The following is a 25,221-nucleotide window of genomic DNA, read 5'->3' on the forward strand; positions in this document are numbered from 1 at the left end:
GTTAGACATGTTGTGTGGTTGGAGATGTTGTGTGGTTAGACATGTTGTGTGGTTAGACATGTTGTGTGGTTAGACATGTTGTATGGTTAGACATGTTGTGTGGTTAGACATGTTGTGTGGTTAGACATGTTGTGTGGTTAGACATGTTGTATGGTTAGACATGTTGTGTGGTTAGACATGTTCTGTGGTTGGAGATGTTGTGTGGTTGGAGATGTTGTGTGGTTAGACATGGTGTGTGGTTAGACATGTTGTGTGGTTAGACATGGTGTGTGGTTAGACATGGTGTGTGGTTAGACATGTTGTATGGTTAGACATGTTGTGTGGTTAGACATGTTGTGTGGTTGGACATGTTGTGTGGTTAGACATGTTGTGTGTTTGAACATGGTGTGTGGTTGAACATGTGTGGTTAGACATGGTGTGTGGTTGGACATGGTGTGTGGTTAGACATGTTGTGTTGTTGGACATGGTGTGTGGTTAGACATGTTGTGTTGTTGGACATGGTGTGTGGTTGAACATGTTGTGTGGTTAGACATGGTGTGTGGTTAGACATGTTGTGTGGATTGACATGGTGTGGGGTTGGACATGTGTGCTTAGACATGTTGTGTGGTTAGATATGTTGTGTGGTTAGACATGTTGTGTGGTGAGACATGTTGTGTGGTTAGACATGGTGTGTGGTTTGACATGGTGTGTGGTTAGACATGTTGTGTGGTTGGAGATGTTGTGTGGTTAGACATGTTGTGTGGTTGGACATGTTGTGTGATTAGACAGGTTGTGTGGTTTGACATGGTGTGTAGTTAGACATGTTGTGTGGTTTGACATGTTGTGTGGTTAGACATGGTGTGTGGTTAGACATGCTGTGTGGTTAGACATGTTGTGTGGTTAGACATGTTGTGTGGTTAGACATGTTGTGTGGTTAGACATGGTGTGTGGTTAGACATCTTGTGTGGTTGGACATGTTGTGTGGTTGAACGTGTTGTGTGTGCTTGAACAATTGTGGTTAGACTTGTTGTGTGGATGGACATGTTGTGTGGTTAGACATGTTGTGTGGTTAGACATGTTGTGTGGTTAGACATGGTGTGTGGTTAGACATGTTGTGTGGTTAGACATGTTGTGTGGTTAGACATGGTGTGTGGTTAGACATGTTGTGTGGTTAGACATGTTGTATGGTTAGACATGTTGTGTGGTTAGACATGTTGTGTGGTTAGACATGTTGTGTGGTTAGACATGTTGTATGGTTAGACATGTTGTGTGGTTAGACATGTTCTGTGGTTGGAGATGTTGTGTGGTTGGAGATGTTGTGTGGTTAGACATGGTGTGTGGTTAGACATGTTGTGTGGTTAGACATGGTGTGTGGTTAGACATGGTGTGTGGTTAGACATGTTGTATGGTTAGACATGTTGTGTGGTTAGACATGTTGTGTGGTTGGACATGTTGTGTGGTTAGACATGCTGTGTGGTTAGACATGTTGTGTGGTTAGACATGGTGTGTGGTTAGACATGTTGTGTGGTTAGACATGTTGTGTGGTTAGACATGGTGTGTGGTTAGACATCTTGTGTGGTTGGACATGTTGTGTGGTTGGACAGTACTCAATCTCATACTGTATGTAATGTGCTTACTGATAGGCTTGATTCTGTATAAATGCCTACATGTACAGTGTGTATTCAATATGACACTATAGTGGACACTGGTTTGCAGACGTGTGTGTTTGTACACTCAGTGTATGTGCCTGTGTTTCAGATACCGTCTATATGCCTTCATAAGTACCATAAGACACTAGTGGGACCAACCAGGATCACTGATATGTGCTGACCCTAGTCACTGACGTGTGTGTGTATGTGTCTGTGTTGCAAAGATCTTCCGATTTCTACAGATGCCTTTATAGGTACCATGCGGCAGTACAGTACTTACTGGGTGTCACTGTTGACCATATATTATACTGTAGGTCTATGGATGCTGACGTGTGTGTTATGTGTCTATGTTGCAGATAACCAGTTCAGAATGTCCATCCTGGAGCGCCTGGAGCAGATGGAGAGACGGATGGCAGAGATGGCCTCCCATCATCAGCAGAGCAGTGGAGGAGGTGCAGGGGCAGGAGGAGGAGCAGGAGGTGGAGGAGGAGGAGGAAGTAGTGGTGGTAACAACAGCCAGACACAGGTAAAGTACATCATACTATAGAAAATGTGCTATTTAATTTTATGTACTGTATTTGGTAGATATTTGGCTTACAGAGGATTACATGGGAAAAACATACTGTATGTTTCTGTTTGAGAAGTCAGATGTTGTAAAGTGTTGAAAAGTTTTGGTGTTGTAGTTGAAAGTAACCCTTGTTGTGTTTGTGTGTGTTGTCAGTGTGTGTCAGGGCAGGGTCAGGCTGGCAGCAGCTTTGAGAGCCGTGTGGTGGTGGTGTGTGAGAAGATGATGAACCGGGCCTGCTGGGCCAAGTCCAAACACCTGATCCACTCCAAGACCTTCAGGGGCATGACCCTGCTTCACCTGGCCGCTGGGCAGGGCTACGCCACCCTCATCCAGACACTCATCAAGTGGCGGTGAGTGAGAACTTTAGAGGTCTTTTATTGACTGGTTCTAAAAGTAATGTTAATATACCGTACAGAGAGACCCTAGGACCTAGGAATATCTATTATGGAACTAGTTTAGGACCAGAAAATAATGTATTAAAAAGTTGTCAATAAAGCACAAATCTGTCTATTTTATCCAGAGTTTAGTCTAAGAGTCTAACAGTGTTCTTCTCTATCCCCCACCAGCACCAAGCATGCAGACAGCATTGACCTGGAGCTGGAGGTGGACCCTCTCAATGTGGACCACTTCTCCTGCACCCCTCTGGTAAGATATAGAGAGCTTTATCTCATGAAACCACTGCAGGGCTCTTCCATAAAGCCTTCCATAAAGTTTTTCATAAAGAATTCACTTGGAAGTTTAACTTTTCCAAGAAAGTAAAGTTACTAGAGCCATCGCTCTGACCTGTGCCCCTGCTGTGTTCTCTGTAGATGTGGGCGTGTGCCCTGGGTCACCTGGAAGCTGCAGTGGTCCTTTATAAGTGGGACCGACGGGCCCTGGCCATCCCTGACTCGCTGGGACGCCTGCCCCTGTCCATCGCCCGCTCCCGCGGCCACACCAAGCTGGCCGAGTGTCTGGAGCAGCTGCAGAGAGAGGAACAGCAGGCCCCTGCACCTCTTCCCCCCAACACACGCATGTCCTTCTCCCCAACCCCCCACGACGCTCCCACCTCAGACAGCTGGATGGTCACATGGGCCAGCGACGGCGTGATTGCGCCCGGTGGAAAGAAAGGCGGCGCCGCCACCACCAGCAGCACCTCCACCACCACCACCTCCACCAACCTCAACCCAGGTCAATGCAGACTGACGGAGAGGGAGGCCCCACACTGGTATCAGTGGGGGAAAGGGGCCATGGAAAATACCTTTAGACAGCAAAGTTTTGTTAATACAGTTTGTTTAAATGCCTCTAAAATAGTATCTTGTAACCATTCTGCAGACTTGAGAAGGCCGAGATCCGAGCCCTCCAACTACTACAGCAGTGAGTGCCAGCGAGACCTTCCCTTGGCCAAGAAACACAAGCCCAACCCGGAGCTATTCCAGGCCAGGCCCGACAAGGCCATGTCTGTCCCGCTGAGCCTGGAGCAACAGCAGCTCCACAAGCTGTCCTTCAGCCCCAAGAGCCTGTCCCCTGAGGGCCTCAGCCCAGACAAAAGTCTCTCCAGTGGGGGAAGCTCTGGAGGTTCCGGGGGAGCCAAGTGGAGCTCTAGGGAGGGTTTCTCCAGCAGGGGCTTAGGCAGAAAGGGTTCAGGGGACTCTGGAGGCAGCAGCCTAGGGAAGGAGAAGCTGGCTAGCAGGCTGAGACAGAGGGAACAGCTGGGGAACATGCTGGTGATGGCTGAGAGAGAGATGGTGGACACTGAGCTGTTTTCCTACAGAGAAGACCTGGAGAACCAGGACTGTATGACGCAGATGGACGACCTGCAGGTCAGTGAACTCACCCTACTCTCCACTGTCTCTTTATTCAAGTCTACTCTTTATCATAAGTTTACTAGAGATAGTTACTGTACTTTTTACCATGTCTTTAGTGAAGACAGTTACTCTCTGTTTACCACTCACTCCACTGCCTACCCTGTTCATCGGCCTGCTCATTGCACTTACATTCACACCAGTTTACCAGACCACCATATCTGTAGCATGTCATAGTATCAACATCAAGTCTATCAATCTGGACTGCCAGTTAATAAACATGACAAGAAGATTGAAATTGACCACCTGCAGCTCTGTTGGGCCATGCCACTGGATGCCCTGACGTGTGAAGTCAACACACACACACAAACACACACAGACCCAAGGCCTCGACTGGCAGTGCATGGACCTCCATCACCACATAATAAACTCTATCCATTGATCGGCTCTCACAGCCAAGGGAGCCTTCTGCCATCCATCACAGTCACACTGCTACTGAGTCTGAGCCTGGGAGAGGAGGGGGAGGACAGCAATAACAATAACAATAACAATTATTGTGATCGTTATGATCATAATCATCCTCAACGTCATTGTCTTGACATGGCTCATGTTTAATGTCAGTGTTCCATAGAATTCATTCTAAACTTGCACACTCAACACTCATAATGTGGAAACATCTCAGACAATGAAAATAAGAATACAACAACATGTTGCACAATAACCAAAAAGCAGAGTTTACAAGAAAATAGGCAATGACATGACAATATGCTAAGTGTGTGATCTACAGTATACTCAATCCTGGGTGATTCTCCCCCTGCAGGACAACATGATGACTCTGGCAGAGCACATCATTGAGGCGACCCCAGAGAGGATCAAGAGGGAGAACTTTGTGGCCCTGGACGGGGTGCCCCTGGACAGTACTGGGGTCAGCAACACCATGAGCTGGTTGGCCAGTTACCTCGGAGACGTGGAGCAGCTTCCCAGCATCATACAGCTACGGTGAGCAACACAACAGAGACGCACTCTGGACTGAATGTGATCTAGGTCTGGTTTCCTGTACGCAAATGAAGCCTATACCTTGTCTAAAAAGCATGTGCAATGGAGAATTTGTAGGCTTAATTCTGATCTGGGAATCTGACCCTAAATGTTTTACAAAATATTTTCTGTGCTTGACATAGCAGTAGTGCATTGGAACTACACTGAACAGAAATATAAATGCAACATGTAAAGTGTTGGTCCCATGTTTCATGATCTGAAATAAAAAATCCCAGAAATGTTCCATATGCACAAAAAGCTTATTTCTGTCAAATTTTGAGCACAAATTTGTTTACATCCCTGTTAGTGAGCATATCTCATTTGGCAAGATAATCCTTCCACCTGGCAGGTGTGGCATATCAAGAATCTGATTAAACAGCATGATCATTACACAGGTGCACCTTGTGCTGGGGACAATAAAAGGCCACTTTAAAATGTGCAGTTTTGTCACACAACACAATGCCACAGATGTCTCAAGTTTTGAGGGAAAGTGCAATTGGCATGCTGACTGCAGGAATGTTCAACAGAGCTGTTGCCAAATAATTGAATGTTAATTTCTCTGCCGTAAGCTGCCTCCAACGTCGTTTTAGAGAATTTGGCAATACGTCAAACTGGCCTCACAATCGCAGACCACGTGTAACCACGCCACCTCAAGACCTCCAAATGCTGAGGAGTATTTCTGTCTGTAATAATGCCCTTTTTTGGGGAAAAACTTATTCTGATTGGCAGGACCTGGCTCCCCAGTGGGTGGCTGCACCTCTGCCCAGTCATGTGAAATCCATAGATTAGAGCCTAATTAATTTATTCTCAGTAAAATCTTAGAAATAGCTGCATGTTGCGTTTTATATTTTTGTTTAGTATATATCTTCAGATAACAACGCTTAGCTGACTACTTTTTAAACGGTCACCATCCCCTGCTCCTCTCTGGCTCTCTCCCCTTCCAGATCTCTGTACAGTGAGCCTCTGACTCCATCCTCCAATCCCAGCCTCAGCCCAGGGGGGTCTCCCCTGAGGGAGGGGCCCATGGAGAGGCCTACCCTGCCCTCCCCGGCCGACTGGAGCGAGTTCATCCAGGCCTCTAACAACAAGGTGGAGAGAGACTTGGCCCAGCTCACCCTGTCCGACCCCGAGCAGAGGGAGCTGTACGAGGCCGCCCGTCTCGTCCAAACTGCCTTCCGCAAGTACAAGGTACAGGCCGGGATGAGGTACCACACACAGTAACAAACCTGCTGTACAAAAAAATGTACAGCAACCTTATTAGGACTTCCACTGGCCCTCTATTTTGATGTGGTGTTGACCTTAATGTTATCAGGTGAAATGTGAAGTTATGAATGGGTCCCTTGAATCTGGAAAGGTTGCTATATGAGCAAAACTACATCCTGGTCTGTGTCCAAGTGTTCTAAGTGCACAAGACACTATCTATGCTCACCCAGTAATCATCAATGGATTATGTTAATATGTTAATTAACACTCATATGTTATCCCATCTTTCTTTCTCTGTATCTGTCTCACTAAGACACACTCAAACTATGTGGTCCCTGTGGTTTCAGCATGGGAAAGGACTGCTTCGAGCAGAGCATGGCCTTGCTTTAAGGAACGACTGCACTGCTCCCTCTTCCCTGCTTCCTGTAAGCTCTCTCTCTCTCTGTCCCTCTCTCCCTCTCTTTCTCTTTCCCTCTCTCTCTTACTCTTTAAATAATGTGTGTGGTGCCCGCTGCTGCCTGTCCTTAACCAGCTCCACACACCCCGCCCAGCCTCACTTCGCCCCCACCTGCCCCACTTCCTCACCTTGCTACCTACTCCCCATAGCTATCTTTAATGACTTTCCACGTCTCAAACTGTTCGCTGTCGTTCACAGTCATCTGTTCTACCCCTCTGCCAGCTGAGACTGGGGAGGAGAGCAACACTGGGCTGGCACCACCACCTACCTCTCTCCTCTCCTCTCCCAGCCCAGGATGGAGCCTCTCCCCCAGCCTCCTCAACCCCAGGTCCTCCCTCTGTCCTCCAGACAACCAGGGCCCTGGGCCCAGGAAGAGACCTCAGGGAGCAGTGGCCCTCTATAATAGACTACTACACCACTTCCAATACTCTGACCTATGACTTCTCCTACTCTACTCTCTCACAGGGACGCCCATTCAGAGAGCAACAGGAAGTAGCTGCGGCAGTCATTCAGCGTTGTTACAAGAAATACAAACAGGTAAGCTGGGCACAGTCAGCCCCTTACAACACACATGGAGATTCAATAGTTGCATGTTTGTCCATATTCCATGACCTTACAGATACTGGTTAGATCCAGGACAGATTTTAATACATTAATTAGGGACTTTTAGACAAGCGTTTCACTTTATTCAGTTTAGTCCATTTTTCTAGGCTCAGGCTGATCCTTGTTCATGCCTGTTCGTGATTCACAATCTCACCTTTGCTTTGTTTACAAGCTAACATGGATAGCCTTGAAGGTAACATCTTTTCACTGTCTTTCATTTTTAAATTGTTATTTTTGTAAAAAAGATTTAGGGTTTAAAATGACACTCCTTGATAAGAGTCACTAGAGACTCAAAGCCACCAGAGGGTAGAACACATGTCAAACTTTGCTTGTTTTTTTTTCACTGTCTCAGAGGATGCAACAATGCTACCTAGCTTCACTTGATTATCACACTTGACTTGGTTATATTGATACTCAACCTACATCAGCACCTTTCCTAAGTCCAGTAATATTGCCTGATTCACACTCTAGGGCCGACCTAAACACTATTATGTTGACTAGTCTATTTTCCTTTCCAGCACGATTCCAGCAACTAGAGTGAATGCCTAACCAGGTCAGCCTAGTTTGGCTTGGTTTGGTTTGGCCATATGGTATGAATCAGACAATAGATGTGTGCATTTGAGGCCATCGTTTGGGTCTTTCCAACCCCCTGTTCCTGACTCTGTATATCCTCCTCTCTCTGGTCCTCTCGGTGGCAGTATGCACTTTATAAGAAGATGACGCAGGCCGCCATTCTTATCCAGAGTAAGTTCCGCAGCTACCACGAGCAGAAGAAGTTCCAGCAGAGCAGACGGGCGGCCGTGCTGATCCAGCAATACTACCGCAGCTACAAGGAATATGGCAGGCTCAGGCTACACCGGCAAGGAGCCGCCGCTGCCCTGGTGCAACACAAACTCAGGTATGCATACACAGTGACACACTGATGCATACACGCAACACACACCCAGGAAGCTAAACACGCACATCAACACACACACACTCACACACAAAGTAGCTACCACTCACACTGACACACAGCAGCACAAGTAGCTAAATGCACTGATACACACACACACACACACGCACACGCACGCACACACACACACACACACACACACACACACACACACACACACACACACACACACACACACACACACACACACACACACACACACACACACACACAGCAATACACACTCAGGTAAGCATACAGTAACACACACTGACACAAACAGGAGGCTGAGCCTCATTACAGGATAGTTATGCCTTTCTCCATTTAACCTTGCAGACTTCACTTGGGGAAATCCATTTGTAAGGGATGATCAACTGCAATCCCATTTGCAGTCCCCAGGGTCATGGTGTCCTCCTGTGCTCATGCATAACTGATTTAGATTTTAAACATACAAGGACTGTACACGTGTGTATATATTGATGAAGACACTAAGGCTGTGTTTACACAGGCAGCCCAATTAGTATATTTTTGTACACTAATTGGTCTTTTGACCATTCAATCAGATCTTTTCACACCCGATATTTTTCAAAGCTGTTCTGATTAGTCAAAAGACCAATTAGTAAAAATAAAAATCAGAATTGGGCTGCCTGTGTAAACGCAGCCTAAGGCTCTTGAGGACAGGAGAGGACAGTACCCATGGACTGGAGAGACAGTACCCATGGACTGGAGAGACAGTACCCATGGACTGGAGAGACAGTACCCATGGACTGGAGAGACAGTACCCACTGGACTGGAGAGGACAGTACCCATGGACTGGAGAGACAGTACCCATGGACTGGAGAGACAGTACCCATGGACTGGAGAGACAGTACCCATGGACTGGAGAGGACAGTACCCATGGACTGGGAGAGGACAGTACCCATGGACTGGAGAGACAGTACCCATGGACTGGAGAGGACAGTACCCATGGACTGGAGAGACAGTACCCATGGACTGGAGAGACAGTACCCATGGACTGGAGAGACAGTACCCATGGACTGGAGAGGACAGTACCCATGGACTGGAGAGGACAGTACCCCATGGACTGGAGAGGACAGTACCCATGGACTGGAGAGGACAGTACCCATGGACTGGAGAGGACAGTACCCATGGACTGGAGAGGACAGTACCCATGGACTGGAGAGACAGTACCCATGGACTGGAGAGACAGTACCCATGGACTGGAGAGACAGTACCCATGGACTGGAGAGGACAGTACCCATGGACTGGAGAGACAGTACCCATGGACTGGAGAGACAGTACCCATGGACTGGAGAGGACAGTACCCATGGACTGGAGAGGACAGTACCCATGGACTGGAGAGGACAGTACCCATGGACTGGAGAGACAGTACCCATGGACTGGAGAGGACAGTACCCATGGACTGGAGAGACAGTACCCATGGACTGGAGAGACAGTACCCATGGACTGGAGAGGACAGTACCCATGGACTGGAGAGACAGTACCCATGGACTGGAGAGGACAGTACCCATGGACTGGAGAGACAGTACCCATGGACTGGAGAGACAGTACCCATGGACTGGAGAGGACAGTACCCATGGACTGGAGAGACAGTACCCATGGACTGGAGAGGACAGTACCCATGGACTGGAGAGACAGTACCCATGGACTGGAGAGGACAGTACCCATGGACTGGAGAGACAGTACCCATGGACTGGAGAGACAGTACCCATGGACTGGAGAGGACAGTACCCATGGACTGGAGAGGACAGTACCCATGGACTGGAGAGACAGTACCCATGGACTGGAGAGGACAGTACCCATGGACTGGAGAGACAGTACCCATGCTATAGAGAATCTCCTAAATAAATGTTAAAAGCATGGTTGAATTTGAGAACTACACTAGCTACACACAACCACAGTGTATTTTGTTTACTGTGGACCCTCTAAAAAGCCAGTGTTCCCTCTTGTCTTGTGTGTTGTAGAAGTAGTCTGCTCACTAAGAGGCAGGATCAGGCTGCCAGGAAGATCATGAGGTTTCTACGCCGCTGCCGCCACAGGTAAGCCCCGCCCACAACACTAACTCATACGGGTTTTTTAAATAGGTTTGTTATATTCACACACGAACACACAACCACTCAGCGGAGGGATTTGTTATATATATGAATGGTTTACTACACGTTAGATGGCAAGAATGAGTCTGCACAGATCTGATAAGACAAGTTCTCTGCTTTCATGTCTCTATTTTATTTATTTTTGGGACGATAAAAAGGGTTTGGGGGTTACATACAACACTTCAGAGACCCCCCTCCTATCCTATCCTCTCTCCTCTCCTCAACCCCCTCCTCTCCTCGCACCCTACTCTCTTCTCCTCGCACCCCTACTCTCTTCTTGCCCCCCTACTCTCCTCTTCTCGCCCCCTCCTCTCCTCTCCTCGCCCACTCCTCTCTTCTCTTCTCCCCCTCCTCTCTTCTCCTCGCCCCCTACTCTCTTCTCCTCGCCCCCCTACTCTCTTCTCCTCGTCCCCTACTCTCTTCTCCTCGCCCCCCTACTCTCTTCTCCTCGCCCCCCTACTCTCTTCTCCTCGCCCCCCTACTCTCTTCTTGCCCCCCTACTCTCCTCTTCTCGCCCCCTCCTCTCCTCTCCTCGCCCACTCCTCTCTTCTCTTCTCCCCCTCCTCTCTTCTCCTCGCCCCCTACTCTCTTCTCCTCGCCCCCCTACTCTCTTCTCCTCGCCCCCTACTCTCTTCTCCTCGCCCCCCTACTCTCTTCTCCTCGCCCCCCTACTCTCTTCTCCTCGCCCCCCTACTCTCTTCTCCTCGCCCCCCTCCTCTCTTCTCCTCGCCCCCTACTCTCTTCTCCTCCCCCCCACCTCTCTTCTCCTCGCCCCCCTACTCTCTTCTCCTCGCCCCCCTCCTCTCTTCTCCTCGCCCCCTACTCTCTTCTCCTCCCCCCCTCCTCTCTTCTCCTCGCCCCCTACTCTCCTCTCCTCGCCCCCCTCCTCTCTTCTCCTCGCCCCCCTACTCTCTTCTCCTCCCCCCCTCCTCTCTTCTCCTCCCCCCTCCTCTCTTCTCCTCGCCCCCTACTCTCTTCTCCTCGCCCCCCTACTCTCTTCTCCTCGCCCCCCTACTCTCTTCTCCTCCCCCCCTCCTCTCTTCTCCTCGCCCCCTACTCTCCTCTCCTCGCCCCCCTACTCTCTTCTCCTCGCCCCCCTACTCTCTTCTCCTCGCCCCCCTACTCTCTTCTCCTTGCCCCCTACTCTCTTCCCCTCGCCCCCCTCCTCTCTTCTTCTCGCCCCCCTACTCTCTTCTCCTCGCCCCCTACTCTCTTCTCCTCGCCCCCCTACTCTCTTCTCCTCGCCCCCCTACTCTCTTCTCCTCGCCCCCTACTCTCTTCTCCTCGCCATCCTACTCTCTTCTCCTCGCCCCCTTACTCTCTTCTCATCCCCCCTCCTCTCTTCTCCTCACCCCCTACTCTCTTCTCCTCGCCCCCCTACTCTCTTCTCCTCGCCCCCCTACTCTCTTCTCCTCGCCCCTTCCTCTCTTCTCCTCGCCCCCCTCCTCTCTTCTCCTCGCCCCCCTACTCTCTTCTCCTCGCCCCCTACTCTCTTCTCCTCGCCCCCCTACTCTCTTCTCCTCGCCCCCCTCCTCTCTTCTCCTCCCCCCTACTCTCTTCTCCTCGCTCCGCTACTCTCTTCTCATCCCCCCCTCCTATCCTATCCTCTCTCCTCTCCTCAACCCCCTCCTCTCCTCGCCCCCCTACTCTCTTCTCCTCGCCCCCCTACTCTCTTCTCCTCTCCCCCTCCTCTCTTCCCCTCGCCCACTACTCTCTTCTCCTCGCCCCCCTACTCTCTTCTCCTCGCCCACTCCTCTCTTCTCCTCCCCCCCTCCTCTCTTCTCCTCGCCCCCCTACTCTCTTCTTGCCCCCCTACTCTCCTCTTCTCGCCCCCCTCCTCTCCTCTCCTCGCCCTCTCCTCGCCCTCTCCTCTCCTCGCCCACTCCTCTCTTCTCCTCTCCCCCTCCTCTCTTCTCCTCTCCCCCTCCTCTCTTCTCCTCGCCCCCCTACTCTCTTCTCCTCGCCCCTCCTCTCTTCTCCTCGCCCCCCTACTCTCTTCTCCTCGCCCCCCTACTCTCTTCTCCTCGCCCCCCTACTCTCTTCTCCTCGCCCCCCTACTCTCTTCTCCTCGCCCCCCTACTCTCTTCTCCTCGCCCCCCTACTCTCTTCTCCTCGCCCCCTACTCTCTTCTCCTCGCCCACTACTCTCTTCTCCTCGCCCCCCTACTCTCTTCTCCTCGCCCCTCCTCTCCTCGCCCCCCTACTCTCTTCTCCTCGCCCCCCTACTCTCTTCTCCTCCCCCCCTACTCTCTTCTCCTCGCCCCCCTACTCTCTTCTCCTCGCCCCCCTACTCTCTTCTCCTCGCCCCCCTACTCTCTTCTCCTCGCCCCCCTACTCTCTTCTCCTCGCCCCCCTACTCTCTTCTCCTCGCCCCCTACTCTCTTCTCCTCGCCCCCTACTCTCTTCTCCTCGCCCCCTCCTCTCTTCTCCTCGCCCCCCTACTCTCTTCTCCTCGCCCCCCTATTCTCTTCTCCTCGCCCCCCTACTCTCTTCTCCTCACCCCCTACTCTCTTCTCCTCGCCCCCTCGTCTCTTCTCCTCGCCCCCTACTCTCTTCTCCTCGCCCCCTACTCTCTTCTCTTCACCCCCTACTCTCTTCTCCTCGCCCCCCTACTCTCTTCTCCTCGCCCCCCTACTCTCCTCTCCTCGCCCCCCTACTCTCTTCTCCTCTCCCCCAACTCTCTTCTCCTCACCCCCCCACTCTCTTCTCCTCGCCCCCTCCTCTCTTCTCCTCGCCCCCCTACTCTCTTCTCCTCGCCCCCTACTCTCTTCTCCTCGCCCCCCTACTCTCTTCTCCTCGCCCCCTACTCTCTTCTCCTCGCCCCCCTACTCTCTTCTCCTCGCCCCCCTACTCTCTTCTCCTCGCCCCCTACTCTCTTCTCCTCGCCCCCCTACTCTCTTCTCCTCGCCCACTCCTCTCTTCTCCTCCCCCCCTCCTCTCTTCTCCTCGCCCCCCTACTCTCTTCTTGCCCCCCTACTCTCCTCTTCTCGCCCCCCTCCTCTCCTCTCCTCGCCCTCTCCTCTCCTCGCCCTCTCCTCTCCTCGCCCACTCCTCTCTTCTCCTCTCCCCCTCCTCTCTTCTCCTCTCCCCCTCCTCTCTTCTCCTCTCCCCCTCCTCTCTTCTCCTCTCCCCCTCCTCTCCTCTCCTCTCCCCCTCCTCTCTTCTCCTCTCCCCCTCCTCTCTTCTCCTCGCCCCCCTACTCTCTTCTCCTCGCCCCCTCCTCTCTTCTCCTCGCCCCCCTACTCTCTTCTCCTCGCCCCCTACTCTCTTCTCCTCGCCCCCTACTCTCTTCTCCTCGCCCCCCTACTCTCTTCTCCTCGCCCCCCTACTCTCTTCTCCTCGCCCCCCTACTCTCTTCTCCTCGCCCCCTACTCTCTTCTCCTCGCCCCCCTACTCTCTTCTCATCCCCCCCTCCTCTCTTGTCCTCGCCCCCTCCTCTCTTCTCCTCGCCCCCTCCTCTCTTCTCCTCGCCCCCTACTCTCTTCTCCTCGCCCCCTACTCTCTTCTCCTCGCCCCCATACTCTCTTCTCCTCGCCCCCTACTCTCTTCTCCTCGCCCCCCTACTCTCTTCTCCTCGCACCCCTACTCTCTTCCCCTCACACCCCTACTCTCTTCTCCTCGCCCCCCTACTCTCTTCTCCTCGCCCCCCTACTCTCTTCTCCTCGCACCCCTACTCTCTTCTCCTCACACCCCTACTCTCTTCTCCTCGCCCCCCTACTCTCTTCTCCTCGCCCCCCCCTACTCTCTTCTCCTCGCACCCATACTCTCTTCTCCTCGCCCCCTACTCTCTTCTCCTCACCCCATACTCTCTTCTCCTCGCCCCCCTACTCTCTTCTTCTCGCCCCCTCCTCTCTTCTCCTCGCCCCCCTACTCTCTTCTCCTCGCCCCCCTACTCTCTTCTCCTCACACCCCTACTCTCTTCTCCTCGCCCCCTATTCTCTTCTCCTCGCCCCCCTACTCTCTTCTCCTCGCACCCCTACTCCCTTCTCCTCGCCCCCCTACTCTCTTTTCCTCGCCCCCATACTCTCTTCTCCTCGCCCCCCTACTCCCTTCTCCTCGCCCCCTACTCTCTTCTCCTCACACCCCTACTCTCTTCTCCTCGCACCCATACTCTCTTCTCCTCGCACCCCTACTCTCTTCTCCTCACACCCCTACTCTCTTCTCCTCGCACCCATACTCTCTTCTCCTCGCACCCATACTCTCTTCTCCTCGCTCTTCTCCTCGCCCCCTACTCTCTTTTCCTCGCCCCTATTCTCTTTTCCTCGCCCCTACTCTCTTTTCCTCACCCCTACTCTCTTTTCCTCACCCCCCTACTCTCCTCTCCTTGCCCCCCTACTCTCGTCTCCTCGCTCCTCTCCTCGCCCCCTACTCTCTTTTCCTCGCCCCTATTCTCTTTTCCTCGCCCCTACTCTCTTTTCCTCGCCCCTACTCTCTTTTCCTCACCCCCCTACTCTCCTCTCCTTGCCCCCCTACTCTCGTCTCCTCGCTCCTCTCCTCGCCCCCTACTCTCTTTTCCTCGCCCCTATTCTCTTTTCCTCACCCCTACTCTCTTTTCCTCACCCCCCTACTCTCCTCTCCTCGCCCCCCTAACCTCCTCACCTCGCACCCCTACTCTTTTCTCCTCGCCCCCCCTTCCTTTCCTCACAGTTCCTACTTGTGCTAATAGCTGTCTGGTATTGTTTTGCTGTTTATGCGAAGCCCCTTGATGGACCATAGACTGTTCAAGCGGGTGAGTGCAGCCTCAGCAACTCAGTTCGTGCTTCTCTCTCTTCCCTGTCCACACTGTATGTCTCTGCCTCTCTCTCTCTCTCTCTCTCTCTCTCTAACAATAGTTTTATCTGCTGAGTCGTTGCCTTCATCCACTCTCTCTCTCTCCCTCTTTTTCCTCTATCTTTCACTTTTTCTCCATCCATCTCTCCCTTCCTCTCTCTCTCGCTGTCCTCCTCCCTCTATCTTGTCCATCACTGTTGCTTGATGCCTGCTTGCATGATGGCTGCCTACTGGAGCCACAGGTGGACTGACTGAGAAGCTCAAACTCAGATCAAATGTAACTTTACTCTTATTAAACTAACTAACCACTGCTTATGAATGACTATGTCACCGTAACACTTAACAGGCACCTCTTTCTCCCCTCTGGAAATGACTTTTATTTTCATTATTACATGTTTTGTTTTGTGTGGTTATGAAGATGCCTATTCACATCATGTTTACTATGTTGCATGACTGGTGACACCTCTATGGGCCTTGCTCTTTAAAATGGACCCCCAGGCATGCTATGGGACGGATGTTCTCTCTCAAACAGCTGCGCCCCACATGACACAGTAGAGGGGGGCATGACCCCCCTTGGGTTTTGTTTACTCAAAATGTCAAAGCTCCTCTAGGCTTTGTATTAGTTCAGGAAATTCCTCATGGGTGCAAACTGTGTGTCTGACTACTCTTCCAGAAAGACTTTGGGCATATTGACAAAAATACCCATATGACAGTTATCATCAGCCTCATGATCTGTATGAATCACAGACACTGTAGTTAATCTTCTGAGAAAATGGGGCCTTTTGAATGTATCGTTTTACATTTAAGTCATTTAGCAGACACTCATATCCATATAGTTTTTGCCTAAAGTAACCATCTGTTTTATGTAACCATACCAAATGTAACATATCATAGTAAATGGAGTGTCTCAGATTTACATACAGAACAATACCAAATGCTCTGGGACCAGGTTGGGGTATGTTATACTGTAGAATATGGGTCACTGTGCTCCGAGAGCAGGTGAGGTAGATATAGTACTATAAAGATGTGATAGCATGCATGTTCGTTATGATCTGGGTTACAGTGATGTGATAGCACATGCAGGTCATAGTCAGACTAGCAGTACAACACAAACAATGGGAAGTCCCCTCTACCTCCAGGGAGTTAGAACAGCAGGTGTATCAGTAATGGATTCACACCTCAGGGGAACAACATCTCAGACTGAGAGGAAGAGGAAGTAGCACAGTGAAAAACACTAAACCTACATATACAGCACTGTGGGGGATCACCACTAAGCTCAGTGATACCAGGTAAAGGACATTGGGGTTATATACATGTATAAACTCATGTCAAATGGACTGCATTGTCCACAAATTGTCCACTCATTGTCCACTCGTCCTGTTTACCTATGAGGAAAAAAGCTCTCTCAGAAGCAGCATAGAGAACGAAGGGAGTCAGAGAATATACACCAGGCCCAGTGTTGTGGTCGGTCAGTAGTATAATTACCACAGGGCAAGTGTCTATTGATTATGATATGGAACAGTAATTGGCTAGTGACTTACAGTCAGATCTATTGAGTCTATTGTACATGCTGGGGTATAATGTAGTGTTTGGCTCTGGCTCAGTTTGGACATGGTTCACAAGTGGAATGCCAAGGTAATGTCAGTTCCCAATACAAATGCAATACAAGTTTGGTTAGGCTATTGTAGTCTTAATACATTTTCACCTCTTTCACAAATTGAATGCCTTCAATTTTCAGTTGTGTTTGTAGTTCATCATTTAGTGACAGACACAATAATACATTCCACTGATGAAATTAATTGACACACAATTCTTGAGTAATATAGTAATTTATTTGGTGCATAGCAATATTCCAAATACAAACCAATTAGTAAATCTCTGCCTACCTTGAGGGTCTCTTTCAGCCCAACAAATATTTGGTGGACTTGTCAAGAGACTCCTGTTTCCTCTCCTGAGATTAGTTTTGGAGAGTTTAATTATCAAGAGACCTTTTTTCAATTACATTATATTCTCAAGAGTTTAAAAGTAAATCCAACTGCTTTAAGAACCATTCTCAAGTTTCAAAGTTAGTTGACCTATTAGAATATCAAGTACTGAAGGAATGGGTTCAGTGAGTCATACGACGTAGTGATTTAACAGCATCATTTAGACTAGATGAGATCCAGTTCAAATAAAGATTTATCAATGTTTTCTTTCCAAATCAGCACCACGTCCCGTTGACAAGGGCTATGTCGATCTTCATCTCTCTGTCTCTCTCTCGGGAATGGTGTCCTCTCTGTCTCTCTCTCGGGAATGGTGTCCTCTCTGTCTCTCTCTCGGGAATGGTGTCCTCTCTGTCTCTCTCTCGGGAATGGTGTCCTCTCTGTCTCTCTCTCGGGAATGGTGTCCTCTCTGTCTCTCTCTCGGGAATGGTGTCCTCTCTGTCTCTCTCTCGGGAATGGTGTCCTCTCTGTCTCTCTCTCGGGAATGGTGTCCTCTCTGTCTCTCTCTCGGGAATGGTTTGAGACAGAGTACAGAATCATCCTGTGAGAGGTGATCTGTGTTGGCGGTCATAGACCCCTGTTTAAATGACTTGTGTCTCTCTGTCTGTGTTTCAGAGTGAAGGAATTGAAAAGGGCCAAGGAACATGAGAACCCTCAGAAGAGCCCCCTCACAATGTGACATCACTCTCCTCCTGACTCTTCCTGTTTTCTTTGTCCCTTTATACCCAAGACATTTTACAAGAGAAGAAGAAAAAAAAACAGTTCAGTGAAAACACTGCGATTATTATTACTACTACTACGGCAGCGTGGCTGACTCTACTTCTACTTCTAACAACAGCATTTTTCACGTTTATCTTTTCCCTCTGACGTTGTTTATGTTGGAGAGTGTAGAATTATAAACTAAGGGGAAGAAGCTGTGGGGGGCAGAACATTTGCTTCATGGCATTTTTTGCACTTTTTCATGGATTGTTTTATCTTTTTGGGAGTATCGGAATATAGGTTTAAGACGGTAAAGGAAGAGGAATGCTGGACATGTCTGAAAAGGTCCCTGTGGATCAAAGGAAGAGGATAAGACGCCAAGATTGGAGGCAGATGCCGGCCAGAACATAAGGAAACATGACAGAAGCAGAAACACATTTGGGACTTGGCTCTAATTGTATTTCATATTTTTTTAAGTGACTGATTATTCCATTTGAAGAAGAAAAAAATGTAACTTAATAAACCAAAAAATCTCGGTAATACATTGATCCATTTGCACACATACACTCCCTGTCGACAGTTAGATGAATACATTCAGTATGGTAACTCAAAATAGATCAAAATTCCCCTTCCTGTTACGCTGTGCTCTACCCCGCCAGTCAGTCCAAAGGGGTGGGGTTACATATGAATGTAGGAGGGGTGTGAGCAGAAATGGGTGGGGCTTATTAAAACAATGGCTTATTTTGTTATCTAGGTTTGGAGGGGTTATGGTAAGGCAAGGGATAGAGGGATTCAATGGAATTACAATTCTTATTATTTTTTTATATTATTATTTTATTCTCTTTTCTATTCCTCTTTGCTTGAATCTGTTTTGTGCTCATGTCCATGACCGATTTACAACTGACTTGTCTCTTCAAAATTCTGTGTTGTCGATTTTATCAAATATGCATGCCTATGGGTGAAAGTCTTCACCTGCGTGCTGGAAGTTAGGTCTGTATTCTCTGAATTTCAATGTTTTGCTTTTGTCTTCATGTTCAAATGCAACTGAGTGGCCCATGTACCAACCTATTCTCCCAAGAATCATACCCTCTAGTTCCTGAGATTATACCTGCATCGTCCTCATCTTTTCTTTTCTGTTGCCTTATTTCATTTGTTTACTCAGTATTCTAAAAAGAAAGAAAACTTGCCTCTTTTGTGTTGTAATGATAACAGTCATGAAGGTTATTGTTGTTCTTTTTAAATGAACTTCAGGGCCTGTGAGGGCTTTTGAGGGGAAGATCACATACATTGCCTTGACGTCTTAGAGATTCTTTGAGGGGTCCCTAAGCTAGTCCCAAAATAGGGGTTAGACAAATCCATATTTTTGACAATTGAGCAGTTTCTGTATATAAAGAAGGCTGAAGGTAGGGAAAAACATTTACCCAAAGGGGATTGTATTTTAGAAATATATTATTTTATTCATTAAAAAGGGGTCAAAAACAGGTATGAGACAAAAACAGAATATTTGTATAGTTTTGTTTGAATGCCTAAGAAGTATTGTTTGTATATAGTGTAAATACCTGGGATAAAAATGAGCTATGTGCATGAAAAACATGAACAAAGGTTAACAAAAAAACTCAACAAAAGCAGTAGTGGCTATGCTCTGTAAAATTATTAAAAGTATTTCTCTATAAGAGTATTTTATTTTATTTTGATTGTTCTTGGGAAAAACATTTTGCGAAAGCATGACATTATTGTAAATGCTAAAAACTTTAAAAAAGATAACGTATTTAGAGTTAGGAGAAATCTGCAAAATTATCTTAAGACAAGTATGTTTATGTTTACATTTTTCTTTTGGGCTACCAAGAATCTTTTGCCAATGGTGCCAAGTAATGTGAATGCTATGTTGCTTAACAAGAGAATGAAGTTAATCTTAGCAGAACAGATAATCATACAATGAAATAGACACTAGCATTAAAGACCACAAGGTCCCATCCCGACTGGCAGAGGATCACAGATAGAGATACACATTGCAGAGGGAGAAATATTTCTACAGCAACTTTTCAGTCTCTCATTTCTCTTCTGTTATCACATGTCAGAACAACCCAAGCTTTTTTGCCATCATCACCAAATACACAGCGATCCCTCGTCAGTAACATTTTAAGTGCAAAAAAGCCTACTGTATGAGAAAGAGGGATTGTGTTGTCAGTGTGCATGTTTGTATGGATTGTGTTCATATAAAGATTGTAAATGGCAGCCTTGTCCATGTGAATCTCAGCCCTGTTGTTTTTATTTTTATAATTGAGGTTGATTTAACATTTCTTTAATAGGTAGCCTAGTGGTTAGTTCGTTGGGCCAGTAACCGAAAGGTTGCTAGAATAAATCCCCGAGCTGACAAGGTAAAATTCTGTCGTTCTGCCCTGAACAAGGCAGTTAACCCACTGTTCCTAGGCCATCATTGTAAATAAGAATTTGTTCTTAACTGACTTGCCTAGTTAAATAAAGGTTAAATAAAAAAATATATATATATATATATATTAAATCATCATTTATTTAATAGGACAACGCACAGGTGATGAAATCATCAAGCTTTGATTATTAAATCCTAATTTGTTTAATAGGACAACGCACAGGTGATGAAATCATTTAGCTTTGATTATTAAATCATTGAGCTTTGATTATTAAATCATTGAGCTTTGATTATTAAATCATTGAGCTTTGATTATTAAATCATTGAGCTTTGATTATTAAATCATTGAGCTTTGATTATTATATCATTGAGCTTTGATTATTAAATCATTGAGCTTTGATTATTAAATCATTGAGCTTTGATTATTAAATCATTGAGCTTTGATTATTAAATCATTGAGCTTTGATTATTATATCATTGAGCTTTGGACCGAGTTTGGGAAACCCTGAAATAGACTAGATCAACGTATCAAACTGCTGACACAAGACAATTCTTTTTCTAAGTATGGGCTGGAGGCTTAACTTGACTAAGGCTGTCAGGGTCTGGATAGACCAGAATTATTCTTTGTCAAAATGTAATGTGGCCACAGTGAACGAGGTACACGTGTAGCGTCTCTCGACTGGTATTCTTTGTGAAAGTAAATTGGTAATTTACTTACAGGAGGAACACTTATTTAAACAATCTAAGGTGCTAAAAAGAACTCAATTAAACAGTGATGGGACTATAGTGACACATATGAACTATTATGGATCAGCACAGCCAAGTCAATGAGAAAAAGTTAGGATCTATAAATGTGTAAATGTTACAAGATGCACCAATGTCATTATAGCAACTTCTGAAGAAGAATATGTCTGGCTCATAATGGCATATGTGAGGACCGTGTTTGAAAGATTATGAAATGATATGTGAGTGGTGGGAACAGAAATATTGATACCAGTTGATTTGATCTGTGAATCCATGATATATTCTATCCAATAGTCTGCTGGTTTTTGCAGTTTTGCTGAAGTATATTATATTCATATCAAAACAACCAGATGGCGTATTCTCCATTCAAGTGATGACGTTCATTATTCAAACAAGGTGTGAATGCCATTGGACAATTATGTTTTGTTGTTTCAATTGCTGAATTTCGTCTCAGACACTGTTCTGATGTTTTTATTATTATATACTGCTGGGTTTATTTCTCTGTATGTTTGTGTTTATTTTACAGAGACTTGATATGTAAACCTATTTTCAGAGTGTTTATGTAGAAAGTGCCTAATCACATCCCGATTGATGGCACAAAGCCAATGTCAGGAAGCATGCAATGTACTGTACCTAAGGAGAAAAACATGGCTTTGGAGAGAAAAAGATCACCTGAATCCATAATTCTTTAGGACTACTGTATATCAAGTATGATACCATATATCAATCCAAAAACCATTACTAATTTCAGTCAGGTGACAGTGTTCCCTTAAACAACCCAGTACCACCACGGAATGCATTCCGTCCGGTCAACATTCTAAGCATTTGTATTTTCTATTGGAACTGCCTGTTGAAACCATGAGAATTCCATTCCATAACTTTTGTGGTTTTATTGCCTTGCATTCATCATTCAGATAGTGGTAAGAATGCCAGCTAATGCACTGCTGTGGCAATATGGGAAGGTTTTATTATGCTTGCATGGGTAAAATAGTTAACTGGGTGACTGAACTGCACCCAAAGCATGCTTATTTTTCTAAAATCGGTAGTCAGATAGACTTGTAAAAGACTTACTGTTCTGTAAAGCGAAGAACGTTTGTATGACGTGTCACAGAACTCTGAAAGATGGAGGGCAGTTGATTGGAAGGCAGAGGGGAATCCTAAAAATACAAACTTTGATCACTTGGCAGTATTTACTGACCATGTTCCTTGGGATAGCATGAGGGCAAGTTTTTCTAGAAGAAAGTTTTTTTTAAATTCATTTATTCATTTGGATCTAAAAATAGTGTGCTCCCAACCCAACAGTATACTGCAAGTCTTTTACTAGGCAACAACACACAGACACACACACACGCAGGCGACAGTGCACTGCACACATCCAGATATGTCAGGGCATAGTCAGTCTCACTTGTACACAGTTCAGCAGAGAGAGCTCATCATGTGTTATTTTCCTAGCCTGCTCCTAGTCCTAGAGAACAGCTCACCTCCCTTCTGTATTTTACTCAGGGTGCCAAAATGGGGAGGAGGAAGTGGAGCAGGACATTGATGGTGATTCAGTGTAGAGAGAGGACACACTATTGAAATAGGATACAGAGCTTTCTGGATAAAACAGGCAAATTACTACTGATCCTGGATACATTATTGGTATCCATTTCCTCTCAAGTAAGTAAGGTGAGCTGAGGAGAGACGTAATGGCACGATATCAGAACTAGGGGATACAAGTAATTGTAGTATAGATAATTATAATTAGGACAAGCTTATCACAATTGACAGTATGGTCAATTGTTTCTGTCTTGGCTACAGCTCTGACAAATTAATTTGTAGGCATTATGGGACACTAGGGCTTAAAGTCTTATGTAAATGCTTACCTTTCTTTTATAGACTATGCTAATGAGTCTAGTAACACTTCAACCTTTGACCTCCTCTGGCTTGATGGTTCTCATTAAAACAAGGAGTTGCTGTGTGAATCTATGATTATGTCATAACATCACACACAGCTTCAAATAGTCTATAAAGCTATTCTCAGTTATCCAACATTTCATCTCAGTTAAGATATGGATGATGACATGTTGTAACATCTCAGTGAGGTCTTCCTGAGCCGTACGTTGGGGTAGTTGAAGATGAGGTCTTCCTGAGACGTACGTTGGGGTAGTTGAAGATGAGGTCTTCCTGAGACGTACGTTGGGGTAGTTGAAGATGAGGTCTTCCTGAGACGTACGTTGGGGTAGTTGAAGATGAGGTCTACCTGAGACGTACGTTGGGGTAGTTGAAGATGAGGTCTACCTGAGACGTACGTTGGGGTAGTTGAAGATGAGGTCTTCCTGAGACGTACATTGGGGTAGTTGAAGATGAGGTCTTCCTGAGACGTACGTTGGGGTAGTTGAAGATGAGGTCTTCCTGAGACGTACGTTGGGGTAGTTGTGAATGAGGTCTTCCTGAGCCGTACGTTGGGGTAGTTGAAGATGAGGTCTACCTGAGACGTACGTTGGGGTAGTTGAAGATGAGCTCTTCCTGAGACGTACGTTGGGGTAGTTGAAGATGAGGTCATCCTGAGACGTACGTTGGGGTAGTTGAAGATGAGGTCTTCCTGAGACGTACGTTGGGGTAGTTGAAGATGAGGTCTTCCTTAGACGTAAGTTGGAGTAGTTGAAGATGAGGTCTTCCTGAGACGTACGTTGGGGTAGTTGAAGATGAGGTCTTCCTGAGACGTACGTTGGGGTAGTTGAAGATGAGGTCTACCTGAGACGTACGTTGGGGTAGTTGAAGATGAGGTCTTCCTGAGACGTACGTTGGGGTAGTTGAAGATGAGGTCTTCCTGAGACGTACGTTGGGGTAGTTGAAGATGAGGTCTTCCTGAGACGTACGTTGGGGTAGTTGAAGATGAGGTCTTCCTGAGATGTACGTTGGGGTAGTTGAAGATGAGGTCTACCTGAGACGTACATTGGGGTAGTTGAAGATGACCAGATCTTAGAGGGACGGTTTCAGAAAAAGCCCTTCAGGAATGGCCATCTTCTGGATGGTATGACAGGTTAGCTATAACAGGCACTTCATATGGATTTTATTACCTTCATTACACTCTGCTAATTGACCTGAGGGACTGGACGGTATTTCCTCCTCTTCCTTTGTCAATGCACTCAAACTACTGAAAGGTAGGCACGTCAAGACAACAGAGCAGAAACCATCTCACAACCTTTTCCACTTGTGGACACAGAGCAATAAGCATTCTTTTGTGGAGACCTATAGACCTAGTGAAGATAAAAATGATTGGACACATGTAGTCGACGTACTCTTATGCAAATGCCAGTATTGCAAGACAAGCATTCAGTAGTTTATGGACAGCAATTGTATGGCACCCTTTACCGAACTGCACGTTTTCATCAATTCCAAACCAAGAAGAAAAAAATGGCCCTGCTTTAATACAAAGTCGTGGGTCCTTGACACTTTGCATGTGAACTAGTGTTAGAGCTATTTTCCTCTCCTCTTTAACTGTCTTTCTCTCGGTCTTTCCCTGTTATGTGACCCTCTCTTTCTTTCCTTCCCCTATTATTTCAACCACTCCTTATTTTCGTTTCCCCTGTTGTGTTTTGCTTTCTCTCCTTTTTCTTCCCCCTCTTTCTTGTTTGTAAGTTTTATTTTTGTAATTGTGCATGTACAAGCGTCACTGACTCGATGGATATGTTTAAAAAAAAAAAGCTGCTGAAGCCATGCAAAACGTTTTGAAATGCCCTTAAAATATGGAAGATGTTTTCTGAATGCTTTATATTCTTTCTGCTGTAAAATAATAAAAAAATAAAAAAATGAAGAAAACTCTAACAACGTGTGATTTTGCCTCCTTTTTCTTCTACTGTATCATCCAGTGCACCGATGCCAGTACTATAGCCACATTTTGTTGTAACAACCCACAGCCAATCAGCTGCCTACCAGCTGCTCTATATTAACACTATAAAGTTTTAGTGCTATAAGTTCAAATTGAACAAGCACTGTTGTAAGTTTTTTTAATTTGATTTATTTCACCTTTATTTAACCAGATAGGCTAGTTGAGAACAAGTTCTCATTTACAACTGCGACCTGGCCAAGATAAAGCAAAGCAGTGCAACACAAACAACAACACAGAGTTACACATGGAATAAACAAACATACAGTCAGTAATACAATAGAAAAAGTCGATATACAATGTGTGCAAATGAGGTAGGACAAGGGAGTAAGGCAATAAATAGGCCATAGTGGTGAAATAATTACAATTTAGCAATTAAACACTGGAGTGATAGATGTGCAGAAGATGAGTGTGCAAGTAGAGATACTGGGGTGCAAAGGA

The 25,221-nt window shown here is 46.8% G+C and overlaps 1 protein-coding gene across 3 annotated transcripts in view; it reads left to right on the forward strand.

The window, feature by feature from the left end:
- The window catches only part of LOC106572392 (calmodulin-binding transcription activator 1), a 607,623-nt gene extending 582,918 nt beyond the window's left edge, over positions 1 to 24,705 (forward strand). For all 3 annotated transcript variants that reach the window (XM_014146509.3, XM_014146505.3, XM_014146510.3), the window contains 13 exons: positions 1,985 to 2,154; positions 2,350 to 2,546; positions 2,763 to 2,841; positions 3,006 to 3,366; positions 3,511 to 3,998; positions 4,801 to 4,979; positions 5,960 to 6,203; positions 7,141 to 7,212; positions 7,451 to 7,471; positions 7,977 to 8,176; positions 10,198 to 10,272; positions 15,024 to 15,054; positions 17,693 to 24,705. In XM_014146509.3, coding sequence (XP_014001984.3) covers positions 1,985 to 2,154; positions 2,350 to 2,546; positions 2,763 to 2,841; positions 3,006 to 3,366; positions 3,511 to 3,998; positions 4,801 to 4,979; positions 5,960 to 6,203; positions 7,141 to 7,212; positions 7,451 to 7,471; positions 7,977 to 8,176; positions 10,198 to 10,272; positions 15,024 to 15,054; positions 17,693 to 17,725 — 2,150 coding nt within the window. In that variant the 3' untranslated portion in view covers positions 17,726 to 24,705. The remainder of the gene's footprint in view (positions 1 to 1,984; positions 2,155 to 2,349; positions 2,547 to 2,762; positions 2,842 to 3,005; positions 3,367 to 3,510; positions 3,999 to 4,800; positions 4,980 to 5,959; positions 6,204 to 7,140; positions 7,213 to 7,450; positions 7,472 to 7,976; positions 8,177 to 10,197; positions 10,273 to 15,023; positions 15,055 to 17,692) is intronic.
- The last annotated feature ends 516 nt before the right edge of the window (positions 24,706 to 25,221 follow it).

The sequence above is a fragment of the Salmo salar genome, chromosome 15 (genome assembly GCF_965601325.2).
Source record: "Salmo salar chromosome 15, fSalSal1, whole genome shotgun sequence".
Classification (NCBI taxonomy): Eukaryota; Metazoa; Chordata; class Actinopteri; order Salmoniformes; family Salmonidae; genus Salmo; species Salmo salar.